This window comes from Onychomys torridus, chromosome 11 (assembly GCF_903995425.1).
Source record: "Onychomys torridus chromosome 11, mOncTor1.1, whole genome shotgun sequence".
Lineage (NCBI taxonomy): Eukaryota > Metazoa > Chordata > Mammalia > Rodentia > Cricetidae > Onychomys > Onychomys torridus.
The window spans coordinates 18,630,584-18,652,224 of record NC_050453.1 but is presented as its reverse complement, the minus strand read 5'-3'; the positions used below and the strand labels follow the sequence as shown (position 1 = coordinate 18,652,224).

The 21,641-nt window shown below is 34.4% G+C and overlaps 1 protein-coding gene across 7 annotated transcripts in view; it reads right to left on the bottom strand.

Moving 5' to 3' along the window:
* Nucleotides 1-21,641, bottom strand: part of Cep170 (centrosomal protein 170) — a 95,812-nt gene that overhangs the window by 45,627 nt on the left and 28,544 nt on the right. For all 7 annotated transcript variants that reach the window (XM_036201781.1, XM_036201782.1, XM_036201783.1 and 4 more), the window contains exons 4-8: nucleotides 15,870-15,948; nucleotides 10,039-10,097; nucleotides 9,791-9,950; nucleotides 8,074-8,208; nucleotides 3,087-3,563 (exon numbers count right to left, since the gene is read on the bottom strand). In XM_036201781.1, coding sequence (XP_036057674.1) covers nucleotides 3,087-3,563; nucleotides 8,074-8,208; nucleotides 9,791-9,950; nucleotides 10,039-10,097; nucleotides 15,870-15,948 — 910 coding nt within the window. The remainder of the gene's footprint in view (nucleotides 1-3,086; nucleotides 3,564-8,073; nucleotides 8,209-9,790; nucleotides 9,951-10,038; nucleotides 10,098-15,869; nucleotides 15,949-21,641) is intronic.

Sequence of the window (21,641 nt, the reverse complement as noted above, 5' to 3'; positions counted from 1 at the left end):
AATTACCTGTAAAATGTAGCACATAAAAGGAACAAGGACAGACAAGGGAATGGTAAAATTGAAAATCTTGAAAAAGAGTAACGGAGAGCACTATTAAAGTAAAATAATGGGGGCTGGGCACATTCAAAGTGATATATTAATATAAAAAACAATGGGACAAATTTAAAACCCTTCAAATCATTTACTATCCAAAATGTAATCTGAAAAAAATGTGTTTAATAAGCAGAATCTCTGCCACTGATAATTAATCTAGGAATCACGAATAACATACGGAAAGCAAATACACATATAACTACCAGTTGAAATACAATTTTTTACTATAGCAATGTTTAAAACATACTGGGTTGGATATAGTGAACAGGAATTCAGTTTGCTAAGGTCCAAAGGAATGAACTATAATATTTCCTGTACAGCAAGACCAAATAAACATACAACCAGAATTTTTAATAAAAACACCAGTTTCATATCTTTCCTGTTACTAATCTGTTGGAGATTAGTCACTTTGTTTCTTATAAAATTACTATTCCTTCTAGTGCTTCTGTATATTACACAAGGTGAGAAGGTGAGGCATCAGATCAGAGCAGCAATCTTCTGTTTCTACATAGCAAAAAGACCACCAGGAAATGCTCGACATGCTTCTTAAGCCATCTGTCCTCCACTAATTATGCCTAAATCTAGAAGTTCATTTACTATCTCTCAAGTTAGCTTGGCTGTACTCCGTAAGAAGCTATGGCTAAAGAAGCTGCAACTCTCCTAAAGGGTGAAAGTGTATGGGCTTTGTGAACATTATTTTCCTCACTGTCCCAAAGCGCGTGCACTTTACTCTTGTAGGAGCAAGGCATCTGTCTGCCTGCCTGCCTGCCTGCCTGCCTGTCTATCTATCTATCTATCTTGTATCAACTGTTAACTGACTTTTATACTTGCTAAAAAGTCCAAATTTTAAGAAATTGTTATTAACTACTGTCTTCCTTCAGTTATTCACAATCTCAATGTACCCCTTTCATAACCTACACAGTGGGAAACTTGTTATCTATTGATAGCAGCTCTGATTTATGAAGGAAATCAAACATCATTTGTGAATAAAGTATGAAGAAATAACATAGGTCTATTTGAGATACAAAGTGAGTTATTGCTGTGAAAGGTTTTATTTGAAGGGCTTTAAAAATAGGATGTTAAATCTGAAAGAAGAGTTCCCAGCTACCACACTGCAAAATGCTTACCTGTAAATCAAATTCAAAATTGATAGTGATTAGACCAATTTTTGGCAAAAATTTAAAATATATAGTGATCAGTATAGAGATAGTATTCATATGGATATTAATGATTCTACTATTAATTAGGCAAAAACGGTCTTGGTGAAGAGCAGAGAATATACTAAAATGATGGCTTAAAATAATTGTTAACACAGGAAACAATAACAATGGCACTGCTATGAAAGGATTTCAAAATTCTTTTTCCTAAATATTTATCTTATTTTATGTCTATGAATGTTTTTCCTGCATGTATGTTTGTTCAAGCTGTGAGTGCCTCCTTCCTGAGGAAGTCAGAAGAGGGCCCTGGATTTCTCCTTTATGGATGGTATGGAGATACCATCTAAATGCTAGAAACTGAACCTGGGTCCTATCTGCTGAGCTACCTCTCTAGCCTCTTAAGAAAGGTTTTTAAATGGTACCCTCCTAAAGGATCTTTTCAATTCACCTCCATATATTTAGTAAAAGTATGAATTTTAAGACAACTCATTTTCAAGGTATATACTACCTCTGATATCATAATAGCTTATTAATATTATTCATCAAATTTATACTAATGGTCAGTTTACAAATGTTACCTTTAACCTGTGCATGCATATTTTTCAATTATGTATAAATATCTAGTAGGAGTAAATATATCACATTAGAACTCAAAAGCCTTTATGCCAGATGACTACTGATGACTATGACTAAATATTTTAATAGGTGACAACAAAGAATTAGGTAATCATATGATTTTACTATCCTGAAATGTCTTAGAAACCAATGGAACTACGTATAAATTCCTATTTCTTCATTACTTGACCAAAATTCCAGGGTATATGATATGGATTAAGCCAGTCAGTTCTGTCATTAACAATGAAGTCACTAGATAACACCATATGCTGAAGTCCAGAAGTATTAAGGGACAGAGTAGGTTACATGTGATCCCTACTGCAAAAAGCATTTTTAAAAAATAGAATTAATAAGCTCCTAATAAAAGCCATAGAATGGTTAGAGTCACATACAATTGTCATTTGTTCAAACCCATTCCTGTGTTGATAGCATACTTAAAAACGACAGAATAAGACAATTTCAAAGAAGATTCAATTCACAAAACCGGTGGAAATGAAGCTGATTATTTGCTACAATCAATGTACATGCGTCACGGTTTTAATGATTGTGATCAAGTGTTGAATACAGTACATACAATAGCTAATGTTACTATATAGTAACATATAATTAATGTCTACAAATAAACATTTAAATTATAATTCTTGATAGCACAAATTTTGCATCAGAATAATAGATACCTTGTAAATACATCTAAACTGTATGTTTTGTGAGCAGCCTCTGCAAACAGCTTACAGTTTGAAGCACCCCATCAGTAATGTGACGACTATCTGATCTCAATAGAACTTTCAGCCCACACCAAGTAGCTTAATTTTGTTTTCAAAATCTAGATATGATACTTTATTGGAAGCATGATACATAGAAAAGAACTATACGTATCCTTTCTTTAAATCAAGAAAATGATGGGGATTATCTTCTAGGAAATTGTATTTTGTATAATTAATAGATTTTTGTATTTCTGTAGGAAAAAATAAAGATAATGAATGACATAAATAACCACTTCCTCCCAAAACCAATGTAACCACATTGGGAAGAAAATGAAGAAAGGCTATTTTAAATGAGTAATTTGAACATAACAGTGTTGTTTGCTTTTGAGCTTCAAAATTAAATGTAAATTTGAAAAAGCAGATATGTTCCACTGTATAATTAAGTAATAGCAGTCTGGTAACTTTGATGACCAACTTTTCCTTATGATACAATAGGAATCTGTGAAAGTCACTTTACCTTTCAACCTTTTCAAGTACACAGGAACATCACTTTTAATGCTCTTGGAATCCTCTTCTGTTCTCTCCCACACCATTTGAGGAGGGTTGTTTTGTGCTAGCCAATCAGCTACTTTGTTTTCTGGCGCCATCATTCCTGTCTGAATTCCTGGCAAGTCTTGAGTTCCAGAAGAGGCCTTCTTTGACTTGTGGCGCTGGTCAGAAGTGAATTTTGTCACGTGGTCTCTAATAGTTACTTTTCCTGGTGTGCTGTCATCAAATTCAATGGTAAATGAAGCATGCCCTGCACCTGCTGTGTGGGAGCTTGGTGTGTCTTTTGTTGGAATCTCATGAATAGTGCTCTCCGCTATTTGTGATGGCTGCTGGAATTCTTTTGTAGGAATTTCAAAATAACTTGGTTCCCTACAGAAAGGAAAAAGTGCTTCTTCACTTGCAGCTGCAGACTGTTCCTCCACTTGCTTGGCATCTATGCTGCACCCTAATGAGGAAAATGAGAAAGAATTCAAAACACTTGGGAACCTGCAGTATGAGAGTCATTGGTAATGACCATTTGCATTATTCTAAGAATCAGAAGGCAGATGATAATGTGGATGAAAAACAATAGCATTTATATGACAGAAAAAAGTCACAGAATTGAAACCATCTTGACTAGGATCCAATTATCAACAGGAGATGCAAAATAAACAGCAGCAATGGGGGAAAAAAATCAAAGCAGGGGCTGGAGAGATGGCTCAGAGGTTAAGAGCACCGACTGCTCTTCCAGAGGACCTGAGTTCAATTCCCAGCAACCACATGGTGGCTCAGAACCATCTATAATGAGATCTGGTGCGGTGCCCTCTTCTGGCCTGCAGGGATACATGCAAACACTGTATACATAATAAATAAATAAATCTTTAAAAAAAAATTCAGAGCAGGAAAAGACAGACCCTGCATGGACAGGCCCATACATTTTTCGACTAGAAAATCTAGAAATCAAGGTGAGAAAGAATTAACATATAGATGGAGATGTTCCATTCACACACGTGTGTAAATATACACACACACAGTATGATAGAAAAAGCATGAATTACCTAATCCAGTTACCAGAATGAGCTATTTGAAACACCTGAGAACAAATATAGGGCTCTAAGAGTGAAGAGGCAATCAAGTGAGGACGAAGATAGAAAGTAAATATATAAGCGATGCTTTGGAAGTAACAATTCCACTTAACCAGTCTCTATTATATTCAGAGACCCTACTTTAGGACAAAATTGATAATATAGAATCTTGAGAGATGACACACATGTTATAAGGGAAGAGTGGTTAGTGATAAAACATGTGGCTTACTTGCAACATGGCAATTCAAGCAGTAGTATGAAAGAAATAACACAAAACTAGAAATTCTGTAGTCAGCTAGGAAGTCTGGAAGAAACTTAGTCTAGGCCTCTGTAGAGCAGAATGTACACCCCTGCTGGGTGAAAGCTGAGTAACAAGCGGTGAGTGGCAAGGAGAGCAGGCAAACATGGAACACAGTGACAATCCCTCCACTGCTTAAGCCACTGACCACATAAAGATGTGAAAAGAGGTGTTGTTGGTAGCACAATATACAAGAAAAAAGAGGAAGACAAGCTGCCTTTTAGTTGAGAAAATAAAATACAGTATCAAAATAAAATACAATATCTATTAACAAGGCAGCCTACTATCATAGAAGAATTAATATGAAATAAATTTTCCTAAGGCTCAAATATCAACCTTATTTTAAGCAGATTTCATAGCAAAACAATTACAATTTACTAGGAAAAAAAAAGGCAATACAGGCATATGAGGCTGTTTCCAATCATTTTTAATCACACTCAGTATTTAGTCTTCTGAAATAACATTTCAAATATTACATCTTCGTATAATTCATTAGGTGCTATACTTGCTTTCATTATAGTACACTGAATATGAAATTAAAACAAAACCATCTTTTATGTTACAGAGTAATATTTTTGTCACTAAATATGTGGAATATGATACAGAAGGTATCAGGCTCCACTACTAAAATAATGATGATCACAATAGCCATGGTCATGCTGTCAAAAAATGACACAAAAGGCAGATACTATTTAAGAATAGAAACTTTCAAAGTAAAAATTACTATTTTCAAAATTTACTCCATTTGGTTTAACAAAGAAAAGTCCAAGTATTTCAGAGAAATTATTATGGCAAGGAGGAGAGGTAAGATGAAAATCAAGAGCAGATTGACCTTAAAAACAGTATCCCAGTGCTACTCTGTATCAAGAGCTTTGGAGGCTCAGGCTCTGGAGGACATTACTGTAAGGTTTTGTTGTTCTTACACACAACTTACACAATGATGATTCTCAGTAATAAAGGAAAAACTTAAATTGCTCAGTTTTTTCTGTCTAAGAAGGTGGTGATGTAGATATTACATTTCATCATGATTTATGACAAAGGTTTAACTTTTCAATAACTCAGTTGTAAAATTAAAGTTCAATCATCTGGAAAATTTAGTATATGAACAGAGATTAATTTCTCTGTAGACAAAATTATGAAAGGAGTAGTCCTGTTAGAACTGTAGTCTGACTAGAAATACTTATTAGAGAAATTGCTAAGGAGTTTTAAGATCATGCTAGAAAAATTAAACAGCTTTCTTCTCTTACAGCATTGAAAGATCACAGTCTGGAGTTTATCAATCTCATTATTTCTATTCACAGCCATTTTTATTTAAGCCAAATTAAACTACCTGGAGTAGTATTTGTTATACTAATATTTTATAATTAGTCTCAATTACCAAGAATTTAAAAAGTAATTTAGTAACTAAGCTAGAACTGAATTTGTATGCCTAGACAATATTAACAGCTAAATATATATATATACATATAAATATGCACACACACACACACACATATATATATATATATATATATGTTTATTTTGAGATAGGTCTTATATAGTCTAGGTTGGCTTTATTTATTCATTCATTCATTCATTCATTTATTTATTTATGATTGAGACAGGGTCTCAATCTGTAGAGGCCTTCAACTGGTGGTGCTGGTCAGAAGTGAATTTTGTCACATGGTGTCTAATAGTTACTTTTCCTGATGTACTATCATCAAATTCAATGGTAAATGAAGCATGCTCTGCACCTGGTGTATGGGAATTTGGTGTGTCTATTTTTGGAATCTCATGAACAGTGCTCTCTTCAATAAGTAAATTAACATCACTGTGTCTCAATTCTTTTCTCTATAAAATGGGCAAAATAACAGTAACTACTACCTTTAGATATTACCATGATGAGGAGATGCACACAAATCATGTGGAAGAGGTGGACAAAGTAAATACAACTGAATGCTTGCTATCATTTGTCATGGTTCTACTCTTTACCATAGTCATTTGCATGTGTCATTGTATTTTACAAGTTATGTATGGCAGAATTTCAAAGTTGTGTGAGGAAGCAAAGGCTACATATTTTTTTATGGCTCCTTAATTTTCACTATCATACAATTATTTTCCAAATTTTGCAACAGTGAAATTCATCCGTTTTCTAACCCATCCAATTGGTTCTATTCCCTCTAACTCATAACAGACAGTCAGCTCTAGTGCAAAATGAGTTAGAATATATGGTACTTGAGGTAAGGAATTTAGAGCTCAGTCACAAAGATTTACACAAAAAAAATAAACGAAGCAGTACTGTACACTAGCAGTATAGTATCATTTAGTACTTTACACTAAACATACTGTGGGAGGAGAGGAGGTAGTAATTAGCACAATTTATGTGAGGGTGCATTGGGAGAGAACACTGAAACAGTAATAATCAGATACAAGGTGCACTAGGGAACAAAAAGTTCCAAATCTACTTGTCAGGTAAAACAAAGTCACTCTCCTTTGAACTAAACTGAAGATCAGTTCATATTTGCTATGCAAAATTTACTGCGATGTGGGTGAAACAACCCTGAGAGAAATCAGGATGGGAGCCAAGAGATTCCTTTCCTACTTAGTATCAGACAGCAGTTCCTTCACTTACATCTGAAGGCATGTTAAATTATATTAAATGATACCAAGAAAAAGCATTGGTGAAGAAACAAAGCTGTGATGGAAAGTTATTTTAAAGTTTGGCGTCATAAGACCTACTTGATCATGACAGCTTTTTAAAGACTTGTACTCTGGTCTAATTAGACTATATCAAAAGACAGAATGTTCATAATTCTCCAACTAAGAAAACTGCCCTGCTTACTTTGTATAAATGAAGTTAAAAAAAAATCTTGAAAGAGTTCTGATGGGGTTTGTCCTTGCCTCAGAGTCACACTATGTCTCCAAACTGATCCTTGGTGTCTGTACTTAATTCCTCCAGTTTGCTCCATCCTTCAGTTCTGATGTCTTTCAACAACTTTATGTGACAACTGGTATCTCCATTTATCTTGGAAATCTTGACTTTTCTGGACACTGGTCACCACTTAACCATACCACCAACAAAAGAACCATGTTCCTTAGTTACTAATGTGAGGCTCTAAGTCGGTTCTTTGGCTGCTGAACTCTGAACCATATTGCTATCTTACCTCAATAAAGTAAGCATGCTGGGACTTTAAAGAACTTACAATTTCATATTATATTTCTGAACATAACAGAATGTTTTTTATTTTACAGTGAGTATATGAGTATGAATCAAGCAAAAATATGTAACTCACATATCCCTACTATTAATTCATTTAAATATTTTAAAATACTTAAAATGTCTACTTATGGCATTAATCTGCTATAGTTTTTATAATTTCATAAGCTGGAAAAATATAACATGACTTTATAAAGATACTGTATACATGATTTTATAAAGATACTGTATGTAATATTTTATGTTAGATTCATAATGTATTACAAGAGCAAAGCCATCATCACCCTTAAAAAAATCAAGTTATGGTAGAGACCATTTTTCAGAGTAGATGGACTTTTGTTTGGAATATAAACACTTGCCCAATATGAACTTGATATCATAGCCACTGAGGTCTTACCCGAAGTCCCAGTGTCGTGATGCTTCTCTTCAGGCTTGCCATTAGACCTGAGAGCTCTTTGCTCATCCACCTCATCATCTCCCCACCATGATGGCTGCCCATATAATGGAGTGCCACGGGGCATAGCAGAAACATCTAAAAGAGCCAGGAAAAACATCTTTCTAAAGCAAATGAAGTAAGAAAATATATTTTGCATGACTCTAGATTTACTTAGTTGACTCAAAGTACTCTACTTCCATTAATGTAACATTTGCATATGACCTTAAACAGCACTAGACATGACAAAGTAAATGAAAATCAGCAATGACTAAGAAATACAACTTGCTATATATATAATCCAAAAGCTTTTGGTTAAGTGTTACGGGCTCTATGATATATAACTGAGCCTAGGTAACAAATGATCTTTGAGTATTTACACAGAAGTGTCTTAGATAAAATAATTTTGTTAGAATTACCAAAGGAATAATCAAACCAGTCCAATCAGAAATGTCATTAAATCTAAATATATAAAAGATGAAACTAAAGCAAATATTGGCATGAGCAACAACATAAGGGTATCATACAATAACTACATTTGTAACTCAATATTAAGACCTTTAGTTTCAGTAGTTGTAGTACTGTTTATCAATTTAATACGTTTGTTATGTGAAGGAATTATCTACATAAAGAATCTTTGTAGTTATTAAATTTAATATTTAATTTACAAATTAAAACCGTAAGTATTAGATGATATGAGGATGGTGTAGTATTATTACATTTCCCCTTTTATTTCAATTATAATTCAAAGAAATATAGATAATATAAAATAATAAACTATTATTTTCTTCAAATATTAAAATCACTTTCCTTAAATATTTAATATATTTAAGGGATATTTCTAGGGAAAACTGGCTATATAAAAATGCACTCTGGGATCAATCACTAGTATACATTATTTTTATGCAGGTATAGACACAAATGAGAACAAAGAATAAACCAAGTATAAATTCAGAATTTCTAAAGGAGTTACTTATTGTAATGTAAATTATTGACAATGATCATGTGCTGTTACTGTAATGTACATTATTACTGACAAACTGTTTATCGTGTGTTGTTTCAGGTCATTGAGAAGCTAGCTCTGGAAGTGGGGAAGACACCAACCCCCACTTTAGACCTCAAGTGGATTTGTCTCAAAGTGTCCTTTAAGGTCTGGGGATGGGCTAGTCCCCCTAACTTTGACAGGGAGGGAGAGAAAAACAAAAGAGCCCAAAAGTAAAACATGTGTCCTTGAGGACAGCTAAAAGGTAAACTATTTCCAAGATAGGTTATTATTGTTTATCCCATAATATGGAAGTGTCTGCAGACGAAGAGAGAAGCTAGAAACAGAACTCTGGAAAGCTGAAATGAGAACTGCAGCTGACTGCCTCAGTTTCCCCAGTTAGTTTCTGCTGGATATTGTGAGCAACCTACTAGATGACGCTACCTTTCTATATTTTAGTTGTTGTTACTTGGAAGCCTCACCCTAAGGGACAGTCTATTCTGCCTGGGACTTGTACTGGAAACTCTAGTTGGCTGCTTTAAAGGTGCTTCCACAGTTGGTTTCTCTGAGTCCCCAACTTCATGATCTTTTCCTTTCCTGCTTCCTCTCTTCCTCTCCTCCCCCTTCCTTCCCTCCCTCTGAACAGATAGATAGATATGGCTATTGTAGATCATTCTCCAGATCATACAGACAACTTACCCATGGATTTCTCCTCAGATTTCAGAGCTTCTGTAGCTCTGTGCTGCACTTCTGGAGTAGTATCCACTTTTGAATCTGTGCCTTTAGCACTTGCCGATTTTGGTAATTCTGATTCTGAAGACTTCTGGGACAATTGAAGCTGAATGGTAAACTTTTCATGCTACAAAACATTTAAAATCAAAAGGAAGCTTCCATGAAAGAAGTCAACTGTAGTGAGTAATAGGCTAACAACAAAGATAAACTCTTACCTTAAGAGCTTCTTCAGGGACCCTCATTTCTCCTCGAACTACAGTGAAGAGATTTGTATGTAAATAGAGCTAAGGAAGAATATAACTCTAAAATTTTGGTCACTGTGCTTGAAAATGGCCATCAGACACACTTTGGAAACTGTCCTTTTTCAAGAGTAAATACAGAATTACTTTTACTTATCATCTATTTGTACAGGTCCTGGGGATTAAACCCAGGACCTTGCACATGCTAAACAAGTACTCTAACACTGAAGCACATCCTCAGGTTTGAAAAACCATTTTTTTATAGACAAGGTCACTAGGCTATCCTCAAATTTGAGATTCTTCTGGCAGCTCAGAGTATCTGGAATGTAGCATTTGCCTGTAATACTTCCTTTCATATTAAAAAGTACTTAGAATATATAATTTGTCATTTAAAATATTAACAACCTTAAAAGTCTAATAAGTGTAATCTCAGGCAATACTAGTCTTCAAACAATTAGAGTCCAAACATTTTTAATTTTCACAAATAAGAATATGACAGGATCAAAATGAAGAAACTTATAGATACCTAGTCACAAAAGTGTAAGAATGTCTCATGAGTCAATACCCAACAGCAAATCCTGAAGGAACTGAGTACTCAGGATTTCATAAACTTTGATAAAAAAATGAGGTTCATTTTCTAAGTACAAAAAAATGAATGCTATAATTAGGGTTCATATGCAACCATACCACCCCCTTCCCTCCATGTACTGCAATAAGGTCATATTATATTATAAAACAATGATTCTATACACATGAGAACAAGTGCTAGATATAATGAATGCTTTCATTATTATACCAAAACAAGGCTTCTTACTAAAGATCAATTCACTAGAGGTCTTATTTCCTACCATTATTTAGTCTTACAATGAAAGAAATTTTATAATCATGTACTAAATTCTACCCTCCTTTACTAATTCAAAGCATTTATCAATTACTTCAAGGGTAGAAAACTGTAATCACTGTGATGTGTGTGTGTGTGCGTGTCTGTGAGACAGAGAGGGGGGAGGGAGGGAGAAGATGGATGTCCAAATGTAATTAAAGCAATAAACTTATTAACAGAACTTCTTAGAGCTATAAACAACCTTGGAGAATACTCTGTTCAATCCATTAATCTTTGTTCTTACCCAATAATTTAGTGAACAGAATCCACACTCCCAAAGAATTTACTTACAGAATTCTGTCTTGAGCTTTCTTGTCAACAAAGTGGCTTCCTACTGCTTTGCATTATTAAAATTTTTCCCTTTTGTGTCATATACATATTTGCTGATACACAAAAATATACATGTAAGTAAACATTTAGTGGAAATCATCTAGGAAGCAGTTCTCAACCTGAGGGTCACAACTCCCACAGAGGTGGCATACTAGATATCCTGAATATCATATATTTATATTACAATTCATAACAGTAACAAAATTACACTATGCAGCACAAAATAATTTTACAGTTGGGGTTCACAAGAGTCACAACATTAGGAAAGTTGAAAACCACTGGTCTAGCACTTTTTTGCCTCAGAAATTAAAAGAAAGACATAAAATACAAAAGGAAGGAGTCAAATTATCCTCATCTGCACATGTGACAATCCTATACCTACCAGGCTCCAGACTCCATGAGATCGTAAACACTTTCAGAAATGTTGAAAGGCATAAAAATGTTTTTAAAACAAGACAAACCAGTAGTATTTTAATTCTCAAATAACAAATTTGCTGAGAAAAAAATTATGAAAAAACATTTCATCTATCTGTCAAAATTGGTACATAGGGATATACCTAATCAAGGAAGTCGACTTTTTCAATGAAGATTTAAGACACTGGAAAAATAGCTGACCATAGAAACGCTCCTAGACTGGCAGGATTTTTTCTTGAAAATGGCTGTTACCCAAAGTAACATACAGACTTAATACAATCTTAATCAAAATCCCAATGTCTTTCTTCATACAACTAGAAAAAATAATCTAGAAATAAATACAGAAACACAAAAGGCTATGAGTCTAATTAACAAGAACATTGCTAGATATATCATAATACCTGATCTCCAAAGTATACCTCAGAGCAACAGTGGCAGAGACAGCATGGTTCTGGCATAAAGAGAGACATACTGACCAATGGAACACAGCTTTGGACAGCTGATATGACACGGTTGTCCCAAACACATGCTGCAACAAAGACACTCTATTAAAAATCAGGGCTACAGGCAAAACTGGATATCCACTTTCAGAAGAATGAAATCAGATCCAAATCTGGCACAGAAATCAACTCAAAGTGGATGAAAGGTCTTAATTTAGAACCTGAATTGCTGATAATGCTAGGGTAAAACGTTTCAAGGCATGATCTGAAACTTTCTGAACAGGATTTGATACCACAGCAAACAGCCAAAGGTGGGATTGTGTGGAATTATGAAACTTCCTCACAGCTAAGTAAACTACCAGCAGAGTGAACAGATAGCCCAAAGAATGGGAGGAAACGTGTGTGTACACTTAGAATGGGGTTAATATCCAGAACACATAATGAACTTCAAAAATTGACCCCCACAGGAACAACTACAAATCATTAAATGGATTTTTAAAAAAATTCTGAAGACAAACAAGTATATACCTATACATATACCTAAACACACACACACACACACACACACACACACACACACACACACACACACACAGAGGATATTGAACATCCATCAGAAAAATAAAAATCAAAAGTACTACCTCACCACATTAGGACTATTATTAGGAAAATAAAGTATAATAAATGCTGGTGAAGATATGGGGTAGGAGAAACATGTATTCATTGTTGATGGGAGTATAAATTGATAGAAAAATTATAGGCACCTGTACCAAAGTGTCTCAAAAAACAAAAAGACAGCTATATGATCCTGTTATCCACCACATCTGGGCATGTACCCAAAGTACTCTACATTCCACCAGAGGTACTTGAACATCTATATTTGTTATTCTTTATTCAGAGGAGCAAGGAAATGGAGCCAGCCCCGATGTCTATCAACAGTTCAATGTTTAATGAAGATATAGTGTAGACACATGATGGAATTTTACTTAGCTATAAAGCAAAAAGAAATTCTAAAGTATGTATGAATGTGGATGGATCAGTAATTAAGCAAAGTACTTAAAATTCAGAAAGACAAATACCACATTTTCTATTTTGTATGTGGACTTAATGTGCATATGTATGTATATATGTGTGTGGGGTAAGGGTATGTGTCATGAAACTAGAAAGGTCAAGAGAGTAGGAAAAAGTAGTATTGAAGAGGATAGTAATAGAATATAGATGATATGAAAGCAGGGCAGTCATGGCGCACGCCTTTAATCCCGGCACTTGGGAGGCAGAGGCAGGTGGATCTCTGTGAGTTCCAGGCCAGCCTTGGCTACCAAGTAAGTTCCAGGATAGGTGCAAAGCTACACAGAGAAACCCTGTCTTGAAAAAAAAGAAACAAAACAAAACAAAAACAAACAAACAAACCAAAAACATTTAGTATATCCCCGTCCAACAAAACTACACTTGCATAACAGGAAGCATCTAACAAATATGAAATGAATGAACTTATTAGGTCTCCTTACCTGACACATTTGTGGTCATTTGTCTTGAGTTTATGGTCATTTTGAAAACTGGAATATTTCACTGAGTTCATGCTTTTCAAAAAGTTTCTCTAGTCAGAAAACAGACTTATTGCATATACACTACGTTCTCTAGTTCAAATCTTAGGCCATTTTAATGTTGTCTCTCCATTAAGGTGACATGATATTCATCAGAGCTTTCCACTCTAGTACAGTCTATATAGAATGACTATTAACTTAATTTTATGTATGAATAAATTATGACAATTTCCCTAGTCTACTATCACTAATATAGAAACATATATCTAGCACATAAAAGTTTAAAAATTCTGTTCCATGGAATAAAATTTCTGCCAATTAACAGCCCACTGTTCATTATATCAATGGTTCTCAACCTTCTTAATGCTGTGACCCTATAATAAAGTTCCTCATGTGATGAATCCCAACCATAAACTTATTTTCATTGCCACTTCATAACTGTAATTTTGCTACTGTTATGAACTGTAATGTAAATAACTGATATTCAGGATATTTGATAAACAATTCTCAAAAGGGGTCACAACCCACAGGTTGAGAACCAGTGCTTTATATAAAAGTATTAGAATTACAATCAGCATGAAACACTAAATGAAAACAACTAAATGAGCATTAACTGGACATTTGAATAACAGTGGTAGCTCAATACTGACTGTACAATTTGGAGGAAGTCCATAGGGACAATTTTAGATGTATTGTGAGTTACATGTTAGGAAAAAAAGGTTAGCTTGCTATTACTAGATAACAATCTGCAAAAGCATGGGTTGTTTCTTAGCCTCCTCCTTCATGCCCTATTCACCCTGCTCTTCTTGAGAGTGCTCTCACACCATGCTCAAGCCATCTTCCTGATCCAGCCTCTTGAGAAGAAGCATACTCTACTGCATTTGCTAGTTTCTTCTGGAATTAATACTCAAAAGTTAACTTTTTAAAAAATGTTATTAAAATCTGAATTCCTTAGAATTTCCCATGTTTTAAGATGGCTAGTAGTAAATGATTTACAGGAGGTACTTGCACATAAGTTCTGATAAAACTTAAGCTGTTTGAAAACAATTTTTAACTATATGTAATTAAAAACATTTACACGTATTTATTTGGTGTGTGTGTGTGTGTGTGTGTGTGTGTGTGTGTGTGTGTATGCATGTACACCAAGATACATATGCAGTGGTCACACAATATATTGTAGGAGTCTGTTCTGTCCTTCCACCTTGTGGGTCATGAGGATCGATCTCTGGTTGCCAGTCTTGGAAGCAAGTAACTTTACCTGCTGAGCCATCTCAAAGGCTCAACATACATATTTTTTTTTAAAATTTAGAATATATAACTAATACATATTTAATTTATATTTTTCAGTTTTTCAAATATAAATGTAATATGTGCTATAAAACTATTCTAACTTTAAATTTTAAACTTTAAAAATTCTATCTTTTGTTATTTATGTTAGTGCATTTAAGTATCAACTAGAGTTACTTAAGACAATATCTCTGATAAAGTGATCTAGGTCTACCAGGTTACTAATGTTTAACTTTTTAAATTATTATTTGAGTTTTGGTAAATGTTTAAAAACTAAATAAATCTCAAAAGAAATTTCCATCATAATGAGAAATTTTTTTATTTTTATTAAATACAAACAGAAATGTTTTTATTGCTTAGTCTATTTCTTCATTTTACTAGATTCCTTCATACTATTCTACAGTAAAATCATATAACTGTCCAATTATTAGACTCTGATTTTTAAACAAAACTTCAAATACACACTAAATGACAACATGGATGTCTAGTAAACTTGGTATCAGAAAACATAGGACATGTGAGTTTGAATTAAAGCAGCAGTATAGCATGGAAGGGAAAGCAGATTAATGTTTTACATCCTCCTAAGAGACTGACTTGGGCCCTCATAATTCACCTGGCAAGAACCCTAGGTAGACAGTACTAAGACTTTCACTGTGTCCCCCCCACCCCGCCCAGCTCTGTTCTTTAACACCTCAATTATATGCATAGCAGAACCACAAAAAGATGGGAAACGGCCAAGTCTCACCAAGCTTTCCAGGATCATTCCTAGGAACCAGTAACCAAAAAAGAAGCAGAAAACATTAAATAAACAAACTTCTAGTATTGTGAATTCTTATATCACTAGATATTAACTTGTAGCATAATACATATTTTTAATTCATTTAATAAATACACAAAATTATAAAAGGATATCATATCCAAATCTCAGCTTATCTTCAAGTTTCAAAGTGATGTAAGTTTGCTCTGGTATCCTTACATCATTCACGAAAGTCTATAAGAAAAAGATTATATTGCATATGAAGTATTAATTCTCACCTTCCAGTCAAATTCATCAACCTATTACTCAAAAGTACTTATTGTGAAGTGCATCCTAACATGTACCAAGCAGCCTACAGCATAATTATTTCATACTAAACCCTTTGACAATACTACTGGTAACAAAAAGCAGAGTGAGACCAGGAGGAATTTTGACACTTGGAATTTTTCTAAAAATGAAGTGAGGAAAGTTCATAATCTGAAGCTGGAAACTTGTACAGAATAAAATACAAAACTCTAAACAGCTTTGGGATTTTTAGAAATTTTATTTGCAAGGACTAACATTTTATCACATTCTCAGCAACATCCCACTTCAAACATTTTATTACATTTGTTTATTTATTGTGTGTGTATGTGTACACAGGTGCAATTCTGTGCATGAGGAATCAGGACATCTTGCTGGATTTAGTTCTCTTCCCACCATGTGTGTTTTGGGAATTAAATTCAGTTCTTCAGCCTTAGCCACAAACATCTTTAACTACTGAGGCATCTTGTGGTTGCTTTACAACTGCCATGTGGGTCTTTTGAATCTTTCTATGAATCTAAGATGCATTATGGCATCTTAGTAAATGGTTTTGTCTTTATGTTGAAATATTGCTCTATCTTCACCATGGTATTTTATTTTTACTCAATTATTTCTAACAATGCTGAAAATTAACAAAATAAAACAAACAGAATTACCTAGAAAGGCACTATCCAATATGTCACAATTTCCCAATCAAACCGCATACACTACTTGTTGTAATTTCTTATAGGCTTATAACAAGAATTAAAATTAGTTTTGATAATGCATTTTAAATGTAATCTAGTGTACTAAAAACATACTAGCTCAAGGAGTAAAATTAGTAAGGTATTTTACATGTATGTGTAAGTCGCTGGAATTTAGACTAGTCAGTCACATCTGAAGTATTCAGTGGTGGCTAATGGCTAGGATAGTAAAAAGCCCAGACAGAAGAATAAGGCAACAGAGACAGAAATCATCATTCTGTTATGCATCCTAACATGGACCAAGCAGCCTACAGCATAATTATTTCATACTAAACCCTTTGACGATACTGCAAATGCCTGACATGCACTAGCTTTCCAAGAAGACATCTGGAGATGCTACTTTATAGGTATTTTTTTCTTTCTTTCCTATTTTTTTTAAAAATGCTATTAAAGAGGACAGCTGAAACATTCAGTTTAAATTTCCACTGAAGCAAAGGGAGGTAAATAGAAAAAAAAAATACAACTCAATTACACAATGATTAGATAAGAGCACTATAGATTATGACAATGATGATATGGTCACAGCATAGACAAAAATTATCACACTGTGTATCTTCAGGGAATGAAGATAATTCTAGCTCACTTTTCTTTCATCCAGAATCAACAAGAACAGAAAAGAGTACTTCTAAGAACAAAAAGAAAACAAGACGATTTTACCGTTAGTCATTTAATAAGGACCATGCAGTATTTCCCAACAAGAACCTAAATAATTTATATTTTTAAATTTTAATGTTTGATTTACCTCTGTGTGTATGTGTGTGTGTGTGTGTGTGCGCGCGCGCACGTGTGTGTGTGTGTGTGTGTGTGTGTGTGTGTGCGTGTGTGCGTGTGCATGTGCACCCATGTATCTGTTCATCAGAGCTCCTGTTTGCAGAAGACAGAGGTCAATTGCAGACAGTGCTCTTCACAATCCATCTTGTTTTTGAGGCAAAGTGTCTCACTGGGAACCAGGACTTGTCAATTAAACTAGTTGTGCTGGGAATCACCTGTCTCTGCTCTCTGGTGCTAGGATTACAAACGTGCAAGTAATCACACTCAACTTTTTATATGTGTGCTGGGGACTGAACTCATGTCCTCATGGAACTCCAGTCTGAAGAAAGGGAAACAGGCCTAGGCTGGAACCTAGGCTGCTGTGTAGTAGCACAGTAACAAAAGACAGGAGGTGATCGCATGGTGGGGAGAGGCAAGTGCCCTAGTGGAAGGAGGTTGAAGATAAACAGGGCTCACAGAGACACTTCAACAGGCTCACAGAAATGTGGGCCACCAAAGCACAGCGACAAAATCAGTTTCAACTCTCGCTGCCTTATTTTAATAATCAATTCTGGTGGTAAAAACACATATTCAGATCCCTTGGAAATAAGTTTTGTGACAGGGTAAAAGGAATAAGAGTGGAAGTGATATTTCCAAGTTGACTTTCGAGGGTAAATGCTTTTCTTAAAAGTAAAATAATGAAGGTAAGATAAGGCTGCTCAGAGGGTAAGAATGTTTGCTGCTCTTGCAAAGGAGGACCAGAGTTCAGATCCCAGCAATACATCCAGCAACTTATGACGACCTGTAACTTCAGCTCTAGGGGATCCAAATTTTTTCTGGCCTCCATAGGTATCCTCATAGTCACATGTCCACATACATATACACATAATTAAAAAATAAACATTTAAAAAACAATATATGTACAATAATGGATTCACTGGAAAGTCTATAGGTTTCTGAATATTAAAATTGTCTTAGCTATCTTTAAAACAACTACATCATAATAGCGATAAATTAACACTTTTTGAATACTTACTGTATATTAATTTAGATATTTAAAATTATTTACTTATTTCACCTTTACAGCAAACTATGAGGTATTATCTTATTTCTATTTTTAAAAACCAAGGAACAGAGATACTATGTAATTTTTCTTAAGTTACACCACTAGTTAAAATTAAAACTAGGCTCACAAAAACCACTTCATTGTTTCCAGCCTACTTCTGGCGTTATTACCTTTACTTTGATGTTGAAAACTCTGGAATTATAATATTATTAAAAGTACACTGTGCCAGGTGGTGGGGGTGCATACCTTTAATCCCAGCACTCAGAGGCAGGTGGATCTTTGTGAGTTCGAGGCCAGCCTGGTCTACAGAGCAAGCTCCAGGAAAGGCCCAAAGCTACACAGAGAAACCCTGTCTCCAAAAACCAAAAAAAGAAAAAAAAAAAAAAAAGTACACTGGACTAGAGAGATAGTTTACTGGTTAGAAGCACAGGATGCTCTTCTAGAAGAGGCAAGTTCTGTTCCCAGCACTCGTGGTATCTCACAATCATTTGTAACCTCAGTCCCAGGGGATCTAATGCCCTCTTCTGGACTCTGTAGTCACTGTGTATGCAATGGTGCACAGACATACATTCAAGCAAGCACTCTTACACATAAAAACAAAATCCCTACCCCCAAAGTCACAGACTGTGGATCAAGTACTCTCCTGAATCGTAGTTCACAGAATTATTTATTATTATTATTATTATTATTATTATTATATTTTTACTTATTTATTTATTTTTTTTGAGACAGGGTTTCTCTGTGTAGCTAGCTTTACGCCTTTCCTGGAACTTGCTTTGTGGACCAGGCTGGCCTCGAACTCACAGAGATCCGCCTTGCTCTGCCTCCCGAGTGCTGGAATTAAAGGTGTGCATCACCATCGCCCGGCCAGAATTCTTATAGTATTTGCTGTAGAGTCCTTTACGGAATGTTTGGGCTGTAACTCAAGTGACATATTCATCACTCCTATAATATGTTAGAGTTCTCTAATGAACACATAGTCGTGTATACAGTCATGGTTAAGATCCTTACAACAATACTATAGAAAGGCAATTATTTCCAATATTTTATAGTTGAAGGACAATATATTTTAAATGGTATCTTCATTTTAATGAACTTAAAATGCATCACATTTTATGCAATATAGGAGATAATACCAATCCATATGAAGAAACTAAATTTTTATGAAATGAAATGTTTTGCTACAAGTTATTCTGTTAATAAAGTCTAACAAAGAAATTCACATTCACAGGCTGATCTTAAGTTCGGGATGTTCCTCTTCATAAATTACTATCCTTCATTAAATTACTGCATATAATCAACTGATAAAAAGATAAGCCTAGAAGTTCATATTTCAACTGAATATTAAATATAACAAATATAACAATATTAAAAGATAACAAATAATTCTCCTATTTGATCATTCTTTTGAAAGATTAATACACTGATCTAATTATATTTATCTAAACAATTTTATCAAGACATATAAGAATAGCACTGTGGTTGAGAGGAAACTTTCTGAACTTAAATAATATTATTTAACTATTCCACATATAGAAAGTATTAAAATTTTCTTCTACAAGGTCCTTTGGATTGAAAGTTAATTCAATTACATATATACAATGGTATATATCATACACAATTATTATATAATTACCATATATGTAATACACACACACACACACACACACACACACACACACACACACACACACGGGATTCATGAACTGTGTTGTGTGAAGGTCTGGGTACTGTGATTATAATTATAAAAGCTAAAATCATACAAATCACCCAGGAATTTATATTCAAGCACAAAACAGATATTAAAACACAGGTTTGGGGTGTACAAAAAGAAAAGAAAAAAAAAAAAAAGCTAGCCGACAGGAGTTGTGAATCCACACTATTAACATACATCCTTTACTCTATACCATGTGCTGCCTACTTTGTCTGTTTTTGTTTGTTTTAATTCTTTCAGCATGTTAACATTAACCAGTTTGTGTTCCTAAATGCAAGGGCCTTCTCTTGGATCCCTTAAAGGAGTTTTACTCTTTAAAAAACATAGAACGGCAAAGAGAATGGCAAGAGAAACAGGCCAAACAATCTCACCCGTTTGGACTCCTGCCTTGAGAGGAACAGAACAGCAGGAGGACTTCAAGAAGTTCTGGAGGTATGCCAAGGGGAAAGGTGACTGTCTATGTAATGGTTCAAGTCACACGGGAAGAATTTCAGTACAAATTTGAAGAATGCAGACTTAACTACATGTACTAGAATCAACAGAATAGCTAACCAGAAGAGTTCAAATAATCAATATAAAAGTCTCTTAGTAGTAGGCAAGTTAAAAGCTGAAAAAAGTTTTATTCATGCATATACTTTTCATGTGTTTAGTGTGTATTTTTCATGGCAGCAATTTGAAACACTCAAAATACAAGTAGTTCATTAAATTTCAGCAGGATATAATATCAAAGATAAAATATTTGCTTGTTAGAAGAGCTATAAGAAAATTAAGACATTGAAATAATTCAATACATCAATAGTCTCGCATGTCCTGTGACTATAAAATATCCTGCAAAATGTAGAGATCATATAGAAATAAGAAAAAACTACCACAGTTACACAACGATATCTAAAAAGACAAAGAAAAAGCAGCAAATCCTAGTATTCTGATAACGTATGTGTGAGTGTTATAGTAAATGTTTAGATCCCTTGTTTTGACTCCAGCCCTAGACTACAGGAAGTCGTCCAGTATCTAGCATCAAATCTACCTTTCCATTCTTATTTTTTCTTTTTATTTTTTTCTAGCTTTTAAGACAGGGTTTTTCTGTATAGCCCTGACTGTTCTGGAACTCACTCTGTAGACCAGGCTGGCCTTGAACTCACAAAGATCCACCTGGCTCTGCCTCCTGATTAAAGGCATGTGCCATCATAGTCTTATTTTCTAAAAGTGAGACTGTATCTCCTGTGCCCAAAAGTGTTTCACACATTCTTACCACCAGAACCTTTTTGTTTCCCCCACACATGAATTTCAGTCACATAGTGAACTCAAATTTTGGTTTCATCTCCCTTAAGAAATCTTTATCATACATCAT